The sequence below is a fragment of the Macrobrachium nipponense genome, chromosome 25, assembly GCF_015104395.2.
Source record: "Macrobrachium nipponense isolate FS-2020 chromosome 25, ASM1510439v2, whole genome shotgun sequence".
Classification (NCBI taxonomy): Eukaryota; Metazoa; Arthropoda; class Malacostraca; order Decapoda; family Palaemonidae; genus Macrobrachium; species Macrobrachium nipponense.
In genome coordinates this window covers 63,634,502-63,652,414 of record NC_087214.1, presented here as the reverse complement: position 1 = coordinate 63,652,414, position 17,913 = coordinate 63,634,502, and the positions used below count along the sequence as shown (strand labels likewise).

The 17,913-nt window shown below is 38.5% G+C and overlaps 2 protein-coding genes across 8 annotated transcripts in view; one reads left to right on the top strand and one right to left on the bottom strand.

Moving 5' to 3' along the window:
* The window catches only part of LOC135199457 (monocarboxylate transporter 10-like), a 110,702-nt gene that overhangs the window by 22,250 nt on the left and 70,539 nt on the right, over window positions 1–17,913 (bottom strand). For 5 of the 7 annotated variants that reach the window (XM_064227526.1, XM_064227529.1, XM_064227530.1 and 2 more), the window contains exons 8-9: window positions 15,178–15,293; window positions 14,753–14,846 (exon numbers count right to left, since the gene is read on the bottom strand). In XM_064227526.1, coding sequence (XP_064083596.1) covers window positions 14,753–14,846; window positions 15,178–15,293 — 210 coding nt within the window. Of the gene's footprint in view, window positions 1–14,399; window positions 14,453–14,752; window positions 14,847–15,177; window positions 15,294–17,913 lie in introns of all 7 variants that reach the window. The other 2 variants (XM_064227531.1, XM_064227533.1) reach the window with 1 other exon arrangement.
* On the top strand, window positions 6,438–8,837 carry LOC135199456 (uncharacterized). Its single transcript, XM_064227525.1, has 2 exons — window positions 6,438–6,882; window positions 7,037–8,837. The coding sequence occupies exons 1-2, from the start codon at window positions 6,823–6,825 to the stop codon at window positions 8,066–8,068; spliced, it is 1,092 nt and encodes a 363-aa protein (XP_064083595.1). The 5' UTR covers window positions 6,438–6,822; the 3' UTR covers window positions 8,069–8,837.

The following is a 17,913-nucleotide window of genomic DNA, read 5'->3' as shown; positions in this document are numbered from 1 at the left end:
ATGTGCATAAGACTTGACCATACCGTAGTCTTAAAGTGAATTCTCTACTACATTCATCTTCTCACTAAGCATGTACTCTAATAAGCCATGCTTTCGTAAGCATGAGAGCATTATACAATATAGAGTTTCGCTGCGTTAGAATCCTTTAAAAATGTTACCTACGGTAAACAGCATTGAAATGTAATATCTTTCTTATTGAAAGCTTCTTAGCAAAAGGCAGACAATATTTTATTTATGTTTGCTTAACTATCCCCTCAATCCGAGGCTAAAACCACGATTGTAGGGGAGAGACACGGTTATTCATTCCATCCCGCAGGAGAGACATATGTTACCGCCCACTCATGACCGACACCTACATGATACTGCTTCTTGTTGTTTGTACTGCGTTGGTGCCTAAGCGATAGCAGTCTCGTTAGCCGACTGGCCTTACTCTTCCAGAGTTGCCAGCTACTCCATTTAATAAAGGAATCTTATAACATTATTATCGAACTTCAGGAAGTTCTTATAATGCATATCTAAGCGAAACAAGACTTCGATATATCTAGAAGCTAAGTAGGTGTTGTCTTAACAATCCCTTTAAGCGTAGTCCTTCCTAGGAAATTCCTGGAAGGATACTGGTAATTGAGTTGCTCAGCAAAGAAGTAACTACGGTATGTGCTTATGATTTGCCGTATCGTATTCTCATACAGCAGATACTCTACTACCTTCTTTCCCTGCCGAGGCAGATAGAGAAAGGATATTCTGGCGCCTGGATCCTTGCACCTAGCGCCTGGAATGTTCCGCGCGCCTGGAATGTTCCGCGCGCTAGAAAGGAGACTCGCTCCTGGAACGTTCCGCTTGCGTGGAAGGTCCCGTGCGCCCTGACAGTTCCGAGCGCCTACTAGACCCCTTTTAGAAAGAGCCTCTTGCCCGGAAACGTTCAATGGAAGGATCGTTCTGATTGCCACTCTACTGTAAGGCTCCTTGCTCTAGCCGTCTGTTTTTCTGGCGCAATTTGCGCCAGGCTGGCGCTTCGTCTCTTTGAAGGCGCCTTGCGCCAAGAAAAATTTTCTAGAACGTGGCTCGCGTTTGGTTGTAGGAACGCGGCTCGCGCTAGTCTGTTAGCTGGAACGCGCCTCGCTGCTGGCTATAGGAACGTACCTCACGCTAGCTTGCTGGAACGCGGCTTCATGGCAGCGGCTGGCTCTTGCTCAGTGTTCTCTTAGTTTTCAGAGAACGCGCTAGATCACTCCAAACATACATTCTTCGTCGTTTCGGATGTAAGATGAAGAGACGCACTTTTTTAAGGATGCCTTATCAATGGCTATCTTGGCAGTCTGGGACGTTCTACAGAACCTGCCGAGGGACGCCTGACCGGTGGGGGTTCTCCCTAACCTTCCTGCGGCTGTCAACTTTCCTCCTCCACTGGGTCTGGGAGTTTGGAAGAGGTCTAGGCCTGGAAGCGCTACGGAGCCGATCAGACGCACCCTCCACTGCAACTGGGAAACACTATATTCACTTCTTACCTTTTTAGAGCTCGCCTTTTGAGCTCCATCCATTTATCTTCAAATTTGCACATATGAATTTGTAGATTCTGTGGAGTAAGAAGGTGATGAGGATGCAACAACTACTAGAATTGTCAATACTCTAACTGCTCGTTAGTACGAGAGCTCTTAAAGCTTCTAAAGGAAGCGTATCTAGTTATATGCTTTCTGACTTCCTAAAGTAGGAAGTTAGATCTTATATTTCCTTCATCAAGTTCTAACACTTATACACGTATTAGTGAAAAAAAAAAATATCAATATTTCCCTTATTGCAAAATATAAGTGTCTACCGAAAAATTCGGTAGTTTCACGTAATATATTCTTCGAAATTTCGAAGCCAAATTCATTAAAAAGTTAATAAAAGCGTATGCCAAACCAAAGACCCAGTACTTCCCTGCAAAAGACAGCCCAGAAGGTCGATGGCGATGAAAAAACGAAAATCAAGTCAGGAGGTAGCAACAACGTATGTTGACACTACCGCGACAGAGAAAATCTGGTTCTAGAACGGTAATCGTTCCTATTCCTGCCACCCAGCGGCAGGGGCGGTAGATCACCTCGACCTACCCTACCTGCAGCGTGTGCCGCGAAATTCGAATTTCTGTCGGGGACGACGGACGGAGTCTATAGCTAAGTATATATCTGCCGGGTAAGTTCCATGTACAAAAATGGATTTCAAGGTTGAGCAGTAAAGAATCTGGATCCTCAGTAGGAGGTGTAGCAAGTCCAACATGAGATACTTTTGACAAGTCATTTTGGTTGTATATTAAATTACACAACACAACAGAAGCAGATTGCACAGGTTACTTAACAGAAGTACTAATATGGAAAAGACAAGATTAAAGTTTACCTTACTATACACAGATACAGAGGCTAAACAACTATATTTGTCATACCATAATTACAATGGTTTCATCGAATAATTAATGATGACATAATATAGCAGAGACAGAAGAACAATCATAAACACACACAGGTACAGAAAACAGGGACTTTTACAGTGTGGGTATCAAAGATTAGGCTAATGGGTAACTGCATAACCTTCATTCCACTCACTACTAAACAGCATCGATCCCCAGAAAACTTCAAGGCAGTGGAACATCTAACGGTTGTAAAACTCTTGGTGGGAAGAAATGCCCCTTCAATGATGGATAAGCCTCTTGTCACTTACACACTACTTAATACCACCCACTTGTCTTACACCAGCTAACTTGAGGATATACTTATAGCTGTCTGATACCAGCTAATATGAGGACATACTTATAGCTGTCTGATACCAGCTATTTTAAGGATACATATTCCCTGCTTGGTCCGTATGACAGCCAACACTATCTGTCATCAAGTTCACTATCATGAGGTGCTACTGTAGCCTATAAGCTTTTTGATATTGCCTTTTAATGGGATTGGCTAACTTTGTGCAACTCTACTTTTAGTTTTTCAGTAAAATGTAAAATGAATGTCAGTACTTAATTCCTTAATATTCCTTAATGCAAAACAATTACTAATCAGATTTAGTAAAACACTTCAAATTCACCAAGTCCATTTGGGATAAATAATTTCCCAATTTTACCATAAAAATGACGCAAACTTATGAAAAAACATTATTCAAGGTACTTACTAACCTACATACTTTGAACGTGAAGTGACGCAGTCCCTAAAATGCAAGGTGCCATCAGAGTGAAAACTGAAAAATAACGCTAAAAATGACTCTGCTGCCACACCAAGCAATTGTAACAGGCGAACATTACCAACACAACCAAATGATGTGTTTTCTCAACTGATTCTAAAGACTGTTGTCTCAGACGTTCAGCTTCATTTCTTTAGTAATCGTGGCCTTTATAAAGTTCATTATTTATTGACAATCTGTCAAGATTAGTTTAGTACCATCAATAACAGGCAATTCAAATAATATCAAAGCTATTTCAAAGGTCTCTTTACCAATATTATTCATCTCCAACATTGAAATCAAATGATAAAGAATTCTGATTCCACTGCAAAGAACCTGGTCCCTTTATCAACTTTCCAAATTACCGTAATGGTGATAAATAATGAGTGATAGATCATTTGAATTCCAACATACAGACAACTATCTATACACAATTATCAGCTCTCAAGAAGTTTTGGCTAAAACACTGCGATACCATATCCTCTACCTTATGTTCTCCTCAGTTGGAAAATTGTGAATTTCAAACATTTTTTTCTTCAGAACAAACCATTGCCTTAACAAAAGCAGTTTTCTTCATCTCTGCAATCAGACAAAGCTTACGTTATCAAAACACTCTACAGATGAGCTAAAATGGCAGGTGAGATGGCACCCACGGGAAGCCCTTTATCTCTCTCTCACTAGCACTACACTCAGCACCTCTTATTCTAATATGCCCGGGAAGCAACAGGATTCTCCAGTCAAGAGCAGAAAAGGAGAAGAAATACTTGTAATAGCATAATGGTAGTATGTACTTGCACAAGAAAGGTAACACTTGTAGTAGTATGTATAATGATCGTACTTGAACAAGAAATGTTTGACTTAAAGTCTTGTTTGTGTGAAATACACAGTGCTATTTTTACAAAAACCCTTTTAGAGTCTGTTCAAGAAAAATGGTAGTTAATTACTCTGTATCTTTAATGGATGAATACACTCACATGAGTAACAATAACAGGTTTTGAGTGGTGGACAGATTACCTCCTGGTGAGTATCAATACTAAGCACCATTGATTTGGAGAAATCGCACGGAAAAGAGGTTCCATTACTTCAATAGCCCATTAATTTACTAATGGCAACTTTTAGACTGACTCAGCTCGCTGATTCTAGGCAGCTCATGATTTATTTGAGTGCTTTACGTCAAAGTTTGCCCAGTCTGAGGTCCTGCATATATTTTTTTTTTAACTTGGTTCTTAAGGGTTAAACACTCTACATAAAGCATGAATAGAGGATTTAAAATATCAAAATCATATGTATTAGCCTTACCTTAACCTGTTTGTAAAATTAAAAGACTGGGACAGAGTCCCAGGAAATAGTGACAAATTAAAAACTGATGAAAAAGCTACCAGAAAAAGGACACAATGAAAAATCTATAGCCCACAAAAGATTATCATATGTTTCACAGCAATACCAAATTGTGAATTTTTCAGTTGAACTTTGGATATAGCTACCATAAATGCAATAAGACTTCAATTACAAAAAATACCAACATCATCTGGAGACTAAAACACTGATGGAACTAGAAGCAAGACCCACACGGCATGAGAAGGTGGCAGCTTCAGCTTCCTGGAAATATATTAACTACACTATGAGAGCAATTTGAGAGAGAGAGAGAGAGATAAAGAACCTCCCACAATACAAATGTTTTGTATGTTTGTATCTTTCCACTAATGAGTCACTTCAGAATTCTTAAGCTTTGTCCAATCACAGAATCAGCAAATGGCTTTTGTTAAAAACAATAGTATGTAATGCATGTGAAATAAAAAGTGACACCATCATTACATTGCTACATATTATCATTACTGTTGCAGTTAATGCTATTATTTCATCGTTATTAGTGCACTGCTACACTACTCTCATAAGATATACCCTCATATTGTGACTTTCTTTTTTTTGTGAGATATACTAAATACAAATACAGACCCAGAGAGAACATGGCTGGCAGCAAAATGCTTTAACAGTGGCAAGTGCCATTTTGCTCCCCTATTTAAAGTGATAATATTAAGTTCAGCCTGCCGTTGAGTATCTTTCATTATTTTCTGCCCCAACCTCTAGTTAACCTCTACTTCTTGTATGGACATTCCATCCTGTTGCTTCCCTACTTCTCTCCACCATTTTGTTCCCACATAAAAGTGACGTATACACATACAGGAGAATTATGAATACTTCTATAGATTTACACAAAATATCTTATTTTACGTATGGTACTCACACAAATGACTTAGAAATTTAATATAACTGCACAAACCTACTCTGAACAACAGGATGCACTACTGTGCAATTCGTTAAAAGCATTTTCTTTTTATATTCCTATTCCGCAGGCGGTAGAGTTCCTCATCCTTACACATCTGTGTAAAGTATGGAGAAGAAACAAATTACAACATAGATTTAAAGCTATTGTTGTTGTCTTTTCCTCATGAGCTGCTAACCCATGCCATCTCCTCCCACGTGCTACTCCCTCCCAGAGCTTAATTAAAATGTTATGTGTAGTACTATATAAAGCCAAGGCAACTGAAGTTCATGGATTAAGTAGAAAACATGTTCTCTTACACTGCAGATTCAATTATAATGGCAAATAGCTCTTTCCCTCATACATAAGTGTGTGTGACTTTTGTCCTTCAATGCTGTTGTCAGTAACATTAACAGGGTCACAATACAAGTGGACACTTCTTCTTGAGCAGACTGGAGCAACAGACACCAATAATGCTTTGTTTGGAAATCAAAAGGTCCTACTTTCAAATGATATTCAACATTACTTATAACTGTCAGTCATTCAGTAATAACCTTTGTCCAACCTACTATAGTCGATTCATTTAAGGTAGATTCTTGCGCCTACGAGACGTTTGTTTGGCGGCCTCTGATTGGCTGGTAGCGGGAGGCAGACTGCTCGCTCAGTGGGTCATATTTTCGTTTGTAGCTTAGAAAACTAGCAATATGTTTACATTTCTTCATTTATCTCACGTTTTACAAAAGATAGGAAAGTTTTGGTCATACCAAAGGATTCGGTATTAAATGTACAATTAAATAATATTTTCCTGAAATCAATAAGTTAAAATACAAAGGAATTACAACGAGTAGAAGTGAAGGGAGAAACATTTTATTATTTATACCTGTTTTTATTCATCATCGGATTTTGCATAATTCATGAGATCAAGATAAAATAAAATCTTGTGTTATTAAACAATAAAATCACCCTGAATACGCTGGTGCTTTCAGATTTTAGATGCGTGTAATATGTAAAGAGAAAATGAAGAATATGTCTTATTATTTTGCATTCGTGCTTGACTTGGTTTGACAATAGTGCCGAGACACATCGTTGGGTCTGTTCCTCTCAGCTAGAGCCGTTGGCGTGTTGGCAGTTGCCAATTGGCGATATGAGAAGTTGCAGTTTCGTGACTATGTATTCACCGAATTATTATGTCATTACATTTTCTATAAATAAATGCATAGAATTCCCATTATGACTTTCGAACATTTTTACTCAAATATCATATATGTCCGTATTTCTGGACATATCTGATAAAAAAAAGTAAATAATCAGATGGATGCATCTGGTATCGTTGGAGGTGTAGGCTGGCCGCGGGCGGGAAATTCAGTCCAGGAATGAATTTGAAATCTACGGACCTACTTCGCACTCTTCAGCTCATCCTTAGTTTTAATGAGGTTGGTTTCAACATATTGTTTCTAATTTTCTTATATGAATATATTTTCAAACGAAAGGGATATCAGAGACTTAATTGAGTGATATGAAATAATAATCTCAGTGGAGCAATAAACAGCAACGAACTAAGCAAGATTTCTTTTTCTTTTCAAGCAGATGTCTCGAGATGACAGCACCATTCGTCGCACCGTTTCCAGATTTGCAAGCCAAGCTCGCAACATTATAATGAATGTTCATCGTTACTTCAGCTCACAGTGGGGAGCAGACTCAAGAAATGAAGTATTTGAGAAGACCACCAAAGCTACAGGAGTGCCAACCAACACAGTGAAAAAAATCAAGCGACACTCATCTGAGTGTGGTAACGTCCCCTTCGCTTCACCTGTATATCCCAGGAAGAGGATCCGAGTGAAGGACAAGGTGGATAGTTTTGAAAATGAGTGTATTCGGAAGGAGATTTTGTCTTTTTACGAGAGAGGAGAGCTCCCAACGTTAGATGCCCTACTGGAAAAAGTGAAGGAAGACCCGGTAAAGTTTAATGGTGGAAGAACAACGTTATGGAAAATTGTGAGAAGGCTTGGATTCCGGTACAAAAAAGTGACGAGTGGAAGAGCAATTTTAATGGAACGTGATGATATAGTGGCAGCGAGAACTGAATACCTACGTTTAATTGAAAAGAATAGGAATTGTAGTCCAACTGAACGTAAACCTGAAGTATTCCTGGATGAAACTTGGATAAACCAAAATGAATGTGTACGTCAGTGTTGGACAACGGGTGAAGGCGAAATAGGACCCAAACTTAAGACTGGAAAGGGGTCAAGATTTATTGTGGTGCACGCGGGGAGTGAGAAGGGGTTTGTCAAAGATGCGCTATTGTTGTTTAGGTCAAAAAATGGTGCCAAAGGGGACTACCATGATTCCATTGACCATGAAAGGTTTTTAAAGTGGTTTAAGGAACAACTATTGCCTAATATAGAAGACAGATCTCTAATCATAATGGACAATGGTCCCTACCATAGCAAAATAGAAAATAAAGTGCCAACAACCAGCAACAGAAAAAGTGAAGTCATACAGTGGCTTTCTTCTAATAACGTCACCTACGACCCATCAGCAACAAAGCCAAAATTGCTGCAGATTGCCAAGTGTCACAAAGAAAAACAGAGGTATGTGATTATAGTATTCTCATACTGAGGACGTACTAGCTCTGAAGCATTGTTAATACAAACAAGTGCAGCTTAACAACTTAAAAGGATTAACAACTTTAAGAATAACAAGCACTTCTGCTAAATAAGAAATTCTAAACATATATATATTACAGTGATAGATGAGATAGCCCGTACAAATGGTCATGATGTGCTCAGACTGCCACCATATTATTGTCAGTTTAACCCCATAGAACTTATATGGGCTCAAATAAAGGGGGATATCAGAAAAAATAACTCTAATGCAAATCAATCTTTGAAAACTGTTGAGCAGCTTACGAGACTGGCGATAGACAAAGTTACAACAGAAGACTGGAAGAAATGTTTTCACCACGTTAAGAAATTAGAAGATGATTATAGGAGGAAAGATGTTGCTAGAGAGCATATGTTTGGAAGTTTTGTTATTGACATTGGAGATGACGAAACTGACAGTGATGATATTGATAGTAGGGAGGATGACAGTGATGATATATATCAATGATTTTCCTTTTTTTTTTTTTAAGTTGAAGACCTAACAGTGTTTCTATAGTTTTCCAATTTTTAGATAGGCAATTTCATAACTACAGTATATCCATATGAGTCCTTTTTTTAAATATTTAATGGCATAACAATGTACATATCTGTTTATAAATTCTTTTTACTTGGTTTTAATAGAAAAGGGGATATCAATGTATCTATAATTTCCCATTGTTTTTGTTCCAATTGGTAATGACATGACTATGTATATATGTATGATTTTCCTTTATTTATTTTTTAAATAATGATGACGTAAGAAAATTTGTAACATTTTAATTTCTTTTTGTTCATATCGATAGCCTAATGACATACCAATGTAAGCCTACTGTGTATGACTTTCTTTTGTGTTTATGACATATCTGCATGAATTTCCATTCTTTTTGTATAAAAAGATGATGATATAACAGTCTTCTGACTAGTCTCATTATCCTACATGTACTATATATATACAATTATGCAGGGCTGTGGGAACGGTTACGGGAGCTATTCTAACTCAGGTATGAATTAAGTGATTCAAGAATAATCAACTACCTCAGGAGAAAACTAAGCAAATTTTTCCTAAACATTGTTGTAGACATGTTGTCAAGTGTAACATGTATATAAAGGAGATAAACATTCTGGTGTAAGAGTAACTCAAGCAATTCTGAAAAAGACAGTATATTATATTCGTTACATCGTCAACAAATTTTATGGAAAGAAATAAACATTTGTACTTTTGTTTATTGAGTGAACATATGAAAACCATAAGCTTTTGATGTTATTGGCCAGAGAAACAAGTTCTGTTATTTATCAGTGATCCTCATAAAGCATGTACATTTCTCACTTAGACTAAATTGAAGCCAACACCCAGATGCATCCATTTGATTATTTACTTTTCTTTTATCAGATATGTCCGGACATATATGATATTTGAGTAAAAATGTTCGAAAGTCATAATGGGAATTCTATGCATTTATTTATAGAAAATGTAATGACATAATAATTCGGTAAATACATAGTCTCGAAACTACAAACTTCTCATATCGCCAATTGGCAACTGCCAACGGCTCTATCTGAGAGGACTAGCCCCACGATATCTTGCGTCTCTCGGCACTACTGTCAAACCGAGTCAAGCACGGATGCAACATAATAAGACATATTCTTCATTTTCTCTTTACATATTACACGCATTTAAAATCTGAAAGCACCATCGTATTCAGGGTGATTTTATTGTTTTAAAACACAAGATTTCATTTTATCTTGATCTCGTGAATTATGCAAAATCCGATGATGAATAAAAACAGGTATAAAGAATAAAATGTTTCTCCCTTCACTTCTACTCGTTGTAATTCCTTTGTATTTTAACTTATTGATTTCAGGAAAAGATTATTTAATTGTACATTTAATACTGAATCCTTTGGTATGACCAAAACTTTCCTATCTTTTGTAAAACGTGAGATAAATGAAGAAATGTAAACATATTGCTAGTTTTCTAAGCTGCAAATGAAAATATGACCCACTGAGCGAGCAGTCTGCCTCCCGCTACCAGCCAATCAGAGGCCGCCAAACAAATGTCTCGTAGGCGCAAGAATCTACCTTAAATGAATCGACTATAGTAATTATTTGGTACCGAATCTTGGCAAGACTTTATTTTGGTTTACTATTGCTACTATTATCTTGCATTTATATACCTCCTGAGCTATCAGTTCCCCTTTTGATTCGCAGAGTTAAGAAATACATTCCATTTTACTCCATCCATAAATGTTAACATCCCTCTTCAAAGTCAATATCATTAAAATAATAAAAAAAAAATTTAGGTCATAGCTCACTAACGGTGACCTTGCCTCCCCTGGTGCATTGGTGTCAGCCATTTCATTTTCACCCATTCTCCATGGTTTAATTTTCCACGGTAACTTGTAGCACTACAAAATTTCTTTAGTAATTCCCTAGGGACACCTGGACATGTCTACAGAATTGTTTTGGACAATTCCATTCCTGGATGGGTCAATTTAAGTCATCTCCAATGAATTTGCCGATGAAATACTGATACATATTAACAGAAAAGTTATAATATATGCATACCTACTTTGTGGTATGTCTAATGAAGCTGAAACTTATGACTACATTATTATTAGTGTAGTAATTAATACTATGCTATTGTAAACTAGATTACACCTTCTTACTGATACAATCATCTTAAACATAATGTTATGATTGTTGATGTAATTAGAGTTTTATTATTGTTAACATTAGTTGTAATAGCAGTAGCAGAGGTAGCAGTACAATACTAATAGCAGCAATATTTTAAACAATTTTAATTTTCATAAATACCCTTACTGCTGTAAAAATACAGCCATAATTACTATAATTGAACTGTAATGTAGTAGTAGTAGTAGTAGTAGTAGTAGTAGTAGTAGTAGTAGTAGTAGTAGTAGTAGTAGTAGTAGTAGTAGTAGTGTCATATCAGCAGAATCAACAGGCCTCAGTTGTACAGTTTTAGCTATGTACATTGCTTTTGGCACAATTATTAAGTTAAGACATACATATGAACAACAAGATACCAATTATTAAAGTAGTACTTAACATAAGCCGGAAAAAAAAAAGGTCTCCCTGGCAAGAAAATAAAAAGAACATATTTCTGTATTACAGCTTCCAATCACACTTAAAACCTAAACATACGCAGGCCGACATACTTGGAAATGTAATCTGATAGTACTTTCGTGACTTAATTTCAATTGTTATTATACATCTGTTAATTCTCTTTTCCAAAAAATATGAAATTAAAATTATTTTCCATTGATTGTGATGAATATTTATGGCAAAAAGCATTACAACTTCCTTAAAAGATATTGGATTTGTGAAAACAATGTCATCTGTGTTGATAAAAAGCAAATAAAAATTTTTGATACTTGGACGTTCATATGCTAATAATAACTTAGATTTGACTTAGTAGACCCTCATGAAGGGTTTAAAAATTACCACTGGTACAGTGACATAATTTTGTACAAACTGCAGTCATTCAGTTATTGTCATAAATATCTTTAGTCACCCTACATGGAAAAGTAATATTGTATATACTAATACAACCACTACAAGGTTAATCTCACGCAATTCCACAATTGACAAAGAGACCTGTCAATGAATGGCAAGTGACGAAGCAACCCAAGAGCAGCATCTGACAGAGACTCAACATGGCATTTTGGTTGTCATGACCATCCCTGAGGGTCATACAAGAAAACTGATCTCGTTAAAGTGAAGACTTGTGAGAACAGAGCGACCTATACCAGAAATCATCAAATTGATAATCGGGGTGTTCTAGAAGTTCTTTCACTAGTGCTTTGGAAAAAAAAAAAAGTCCTGGGGAAAATGATTTCAAAAAAAGCAAGGAACCCTTTTCCTAAAAATAAAAAACTAAGGGTTTACCAAACCAAACACAGTATGGTAAAAAATATATAGTCTGTAGTATACACAATGAAAAGTGTTCAAATGTTGACCTTCAAAAACATTAATTTTGTAATTTAATCAAACTTTTACAGTCATGCTTGTGTAAAAGTATTTGTAAGAATTTCTTCAACTACTAAGAGCAAGTAAAGGCTATCAACTACACTATCTCAAACTTTTGATAATCAGTAAATGGAACTACCAGAACTCAATCTCAGAATTGCTCCTACGAAAGACATTTGTTTTACCTCATACATGAAAAAAAATGGCTCTTAAACGATAAGAAACTGAGGAACAAAAAGCTTAATGCCTGTTCACATAAATATGTATAAGACATAAATAACTCATGTGTATACTATGTAAATAAAAAATGTGTTTTACTTATTCTGATATGCAATGAAATCTAAAACTTTGTAGAAGCTGTGATGAGACTAAACAGAAATCCACACTTCATTTTAGTATTATCAGTCTTAACAAGCATGTATGTTTTGAAACAACACTTACAGTCATGAACTTTCACAGCAAGCTTCCCACAATCAGATTGCCCATAAGTGCCTAAGTGTACTTTATATTCACAGGAAAGTGTGACTGAGTATCCCCTCAAGTAAGGAACGTCAAATCCAAGACTGGAAGGGCCTACTGTATATAATTACCACCCAGTACAAGACTACTAAATGCAGCACCTTACAACCCAGCAGACATATATAGTACCACAGATACCTGACCAATTAAGCAAAACATGAACAGCAGGAAGATATGCTGAGAGCTTCCTTCTAAATAGTCATGATATACAATCTTCAGGGCAACAGACAAGCCTTAAAACATAAGAAAAAGTACTGGAACAGCAGAACTTTACTCCAAGATGCGAAAGAATGGTTTAAGCACAACAATGTTGTCACAACAGAAATATCTTAGGTAAATCTGTAGAATTCCAATGGTCTGGCCTGTGCATCCTGCAATTGTTACTCTGCTATCATAATACAGGAAATTTTCCTTCCACCTGTTTGTCTTTACTCAAGTCCCATAACCTTTCAACTTTTGGGAGCCATGCCTAATGCTTCCCTTGGGAACAGGTGAAACTATTTCTCCTACCTTTTTCATGCATTTCATTCCCCTCGGACTTAGCTTGGGAAGGGTTTTTGCTGAGGTCCCTTCAGCTGCTGTATGTCCCGTATGTACAAAACAAAAACATCCTCTTCCTGATGTCCGATCTAATTATGCTAAACACCACAAGCCTCTAACAAAACGTGAAACTGGGAAAATGAATGGGAAAATAAGAACGTTGAAGGAAACCTGACTTACTGAAGTCAATACTATCTGAATTATGAGGGAATAGAATTAATACATGTGACTACGTATGTCGAATATACATGAAGCAAAATAAATACTGTGAAAATAATAATTACTGCTGTTATTTGAACTTATGAAGACATAACCTGAAGATACTTGGCAATAAAATCAAAGCATTTTACTCTGAGGATCATGGAATGACTCATATTTCCATCAAAATGTATTGCTTGGGAAAAATACAATAAATAACTTTGTACGAGGTAACATTTGCACAGTTCCTGATGAGTTGCTCGACAGGATAGATATGTAAGCACTACTCCTTTCAAGACAACTGAACTATCACATAAGGCATCAAAGCACCGACTCCCAGCAGCTTCCTGCCACAGCAGAGTACACCAGAACTAATCATTTAGTTGAGAGAGAATAGAAAGAGAATATTAGGTACCAAGAGACAGATAAATCAAAGTATGGTAAAAAAAAAAAAAAAAAGATAGCACATGTAAGTATTGCCTATGTAAGATCTTTCCTTTCATGACCACTAAGGTACCTTGATATGCAAGCAAATATTCCAAAACTCCTCGTCAACTCTTCGAGTGATATTCTATAGTTCCTGATCAACACCCAAGCAGTACTAGTACTGGGCTTAAAAAAGAAATACAGTTTGGGTAAGAAGACCCTTACTTATGGGCTGACATTATGAATGGGTTTGAATCTGTAACTATACTTCCACGGAATGACTTTATGAAAATCGTCTTTACCATTTCACTCTAGCCTGTTGACGTGACAATAATGCAACGCTAAATACATTTATTTGTCAGTTTTGAAAACTGAAATATGCCTCAAACTACAACACAGAGCAAAAATAAAATAAAATAAAGACAACTGGTGTTGAAAAACTCAACAAAATAAATGGCGATTACCACAGACAATCAACAAAACTGTGAACTACAACCCAAGAAAGCAATTATTCTACAATTTGTACAATATGCAATGAACTTGACTTGTATAGCTACCCTAGTGTCTCACAAAGTCATCACTTCAACCAAATCCTCCCAAAGCAGGCAATGGAAGCTTTTAAATTTAATTTTTCTCACCCTAGCCTCTCCACTATTACTCCAACTCTGCTATACGCCACTCTGCATTTCTCCTGCAATAGTTTTAGGGGAAGAGAACTGCTTTATCATTCAATAAATAATGTTAGTAAACACTCCAAGAGGTTGGTAAAGCTCTGTTTTGTCAAACATCTGAAATTAATGATTTACTTCCAACTAAATGAGCACAGAATGCAGGGTTGAGAGAGTCTGTGGATTACACAACACACTTGATAAGGGTCACTCTCTTTATGCAACTACAACCCACTTCATACTCAACTTATCACTATTTGTGCAGAAGCTAACAAGTCAGCGACTCAGGGAAGGAGAGCAACAGAGTAAGGGAGAGTGCTTACCTGACATTAACGTGTGGGTCTCTTTTGGTTCGTCGACCGCAGTTGCATTGTTCTGCTTCTCTGGCGGTTCTCTCACTGGAGATCCAGGTGCTCCCTAAAATTTAAAATTAAAATGTGAAGCACAAAAATAATGAAAGAGTTACTCATCAGTTCTCAGTTTATACCATTTTCTACTGGCTAAAATTATGCTTACTTCCTGGAAAACAGCCGTAAAGAAAGACTTTGGTACTGTATTTGGAAAACAAGCATTTTTTTTTGTGATTAAATAGCACACTCCATTTGTTAACTTTATACCCTATTCCAGTTTTCACTTCTCAACTGAGATCAATCTTTTGGGCAAGCGCTATTAGGTTCTACAAATGACTGTTGCCTCATTGAACTACGTTATAATGTACGTATACGTACTTATAATAAGAGAGACTTACTGGAGGTGGCTGTTTCACACAGCTGACAGAGAACAGAACCAAGGAACCAACAATTGGAGGAATGCCAGCACAGAGGAATGGTATTAGGTAACTGTCCAAGTGATCATACAAAGCTCCTGTGGGAAGGGAGAGAGAGAGAGAGAGCCAATGTTACCCACAACAGATTGTTTATACCTTACATAAGTGCACACACGTGTAATACCTTGATGACTCTACTGAGATTTAGTAGGTTTAAGTATACATACTGGATAAATGATATTGTTAGAATACAATAAAGTTTTGTACATACTTACCCGGCAGATATATACTTAGCTTATGTCTCTGACGTCCGACAGAAATTCGAATTTCGCGGCACACGCTGCAGGTAGGTCAGGTGATCTAACCCCCTGCCGCTGGGTGGCAGGAATAGGAACCATTCCCGTTCTAGAACCAGATTTTCTCTTCCACCTGTCTCCTGAGGGGAGGCTGGGTGGGCCATTCATCGTATATATCTGCCGGGTAAGTATGTACAAAACTTTATTGTATTCTAACAATATCATTTTTGTACATGCAACTTCCCCGGCAGATATATACTTAGCTGATTGACACCCTTGGTGGTGGGTAAGAGACAACTATTTACTGAATAGACAGGTAAACAACATATGTTGTAGGTAATAAATAAATAAAACCTTGGTTCCTACTTGTTCAGGCGGAAGATTCCATGGCTAATGCCTAGGAATCTGCTTCGCCTCAAGAGCCTCAGCGAGGATGTGACCTATGGCTAAGAGTTCTTGTGGGTCTGTCGATGGGGTCTTATCCATTTACTCGACAGAGCCTCTTACATGACAATATGCCTATGCCTAGTGGCATAATTAAGGAGCACAACACCGATCCCGATCACCTGATCCTAACACGAGGGTTAGTGCTTAAGTTGAAAAGAGTTATCCCCAAACTCCTTTCAAACAACCCAAAGAAAAAACACGACGTTAAATAAAATTTAACTCACTAGTTAAGGATCAGTATCGGCTCCCTATCCCAGCAATGTATCCGCAGACACGTATCAACCAAGAGAGAAGGATCTCTCGTAGGTTATCTTGACATCCTTCGGATATGGGAAGCTCAACACAGAGTTGCATCTCCCGTATGTGACAGCTAATATGTCCTTATGACATATTGTTAAGGAAAGAACAAGAATACAGAAAAGCTCGCACTTCATGCGTTTTTAATTCTCAGCAGTTTGAAGGAATCATCAATGCACTTGTCAAGTGCTTAGGAGATCACATTGTCTCAAAGAAGGCCAGGGCATTCTTTGATATAGATCTCTTCTGGGTGAAGCCTGGAGCCTGGCTAGCGCTTCGTGCCTAGCAGGCGCCTAGCGCCTGTCTAGCGCCTCGCGCCTGGCTGGAGCCTTGCGCCTGAATGGCGCCTAGAGCCTGGGTGGAGCCTCGCGCCTGGCTGGGCTGCTCGCGCCTGGCTGGCGCGCCTGATTGGCTCCTCCCTCCTGGCTAGCGCCTCGCGCCTGGCTGGAGCCTTGCGTCTGGCTGGCGCCTTGCGCCTGGAGCTTGGCAGAAGACTTCATGATTACTGTCTATGAGTCTGCATGCCTCAAGAGTTTCAGCGAGGTAGGGACCTATGACTGACAAACCCTTCTGGATCATGTCAATGGGGGCTAGCCCGCTTACACGACAGAGCCTTCTCGGATCATGCCAATGGGGGCTGACCCACTTACATGGCAGAGCCTTACCTGTATCATATCAATGGGGACTAGCCCTCTTACATGACAGAGCTTTAGGTTTCTCTTTACTGGAAGGAGCCTTGCGCCTGGATAGATCCTCAATCCTGACTGGAGCCTAGCCTTGAAGGAGCCTGGCACCTGGATGGCCCCTGGCTGGCTTCTAGAGCCTGGCTGGCTCCTAGAGCCTGGCTGGCGCCTCGCGCCTGGCTTGGCTCCTCCACACTTGCTGGAGCTTCGAGCTTGGAAGAGTCTCTAGGCTGTCTGGCGATGTCCACATCGGACACTCTTATATCTGTCCGATTTGTTCGCCTCTGGCGCATTTGCGCCAGGTTGGAGGCCCGCTCCTTCTCAGTATCCGACCATGACAGAGTTCCTTGGAACTGTCCGCCTCTGGCGTTTTTCGCCTGTATTGGCATTTGGCGCCTGGCTGGTGCTAGATTGTCCGAGAGTCCTGAACAACCACATAGTCTATCAGGAGACTGGAGAAGGGTGGAAGAAATTCTTCCCCTTTGAGCTTTTGGCCCCTGGCAAGGGGAGGTGATTGTAGTCAGCTGCATCCAGTAGACGACAGGATATCTAACAATACGAGAGAGAAGAGTCTTCCTCCGAGGAGGATCCTTCGTGAATACTTCCTTTGCTAACGAGATCTCTTCTTACATGTTGATGAGGTTCCTCGTTGCAGAATCTTCCCTATCCTTGCCCGAAGGAAGGGAAGGAGTCTGGAAGTCAAAGGAGACTCTGAGCTGAAATTGGGCGGAACCCTGATTTCTAGCTCTTATTGTATCCTTCTGAATACCTTCTGGGAAGCATTTCGAGCCCTCATCGCACCCCGAAGACTCTGTAGGCAAACGTTTAAACCATCTCTTCTTCTGTAGATGAAAAAGTAAGTACCTTGCCTGGGCAACGAAACTTCTATCTGAAAGCGTTGCGTCAGGAATAGAGGGTTTTAGTTCTTTTGCCGGACATACTATGCTGGCAAGAACCCATTGCCGAGTCTCCATTGAATCTGATGCGAGATTCCA

Bases quoted from the DNA above. Each gene is read 5' to 3' on its own strand.
- LOC135199456 (XM_064227525.1), top strand. From the start codon at position 6,823: ATGAATTTGAAATCTACGGACCTACTTCGCACTCTTCAGCTCATCCTT. The intron at 6,883-7,036 runs GTTGGTTTCAAC...CTTTTCAAGCAG, and splicing joins TCATCCTTAGTTTTAATGAG to ATGTCTCGAGATGACAGCAC.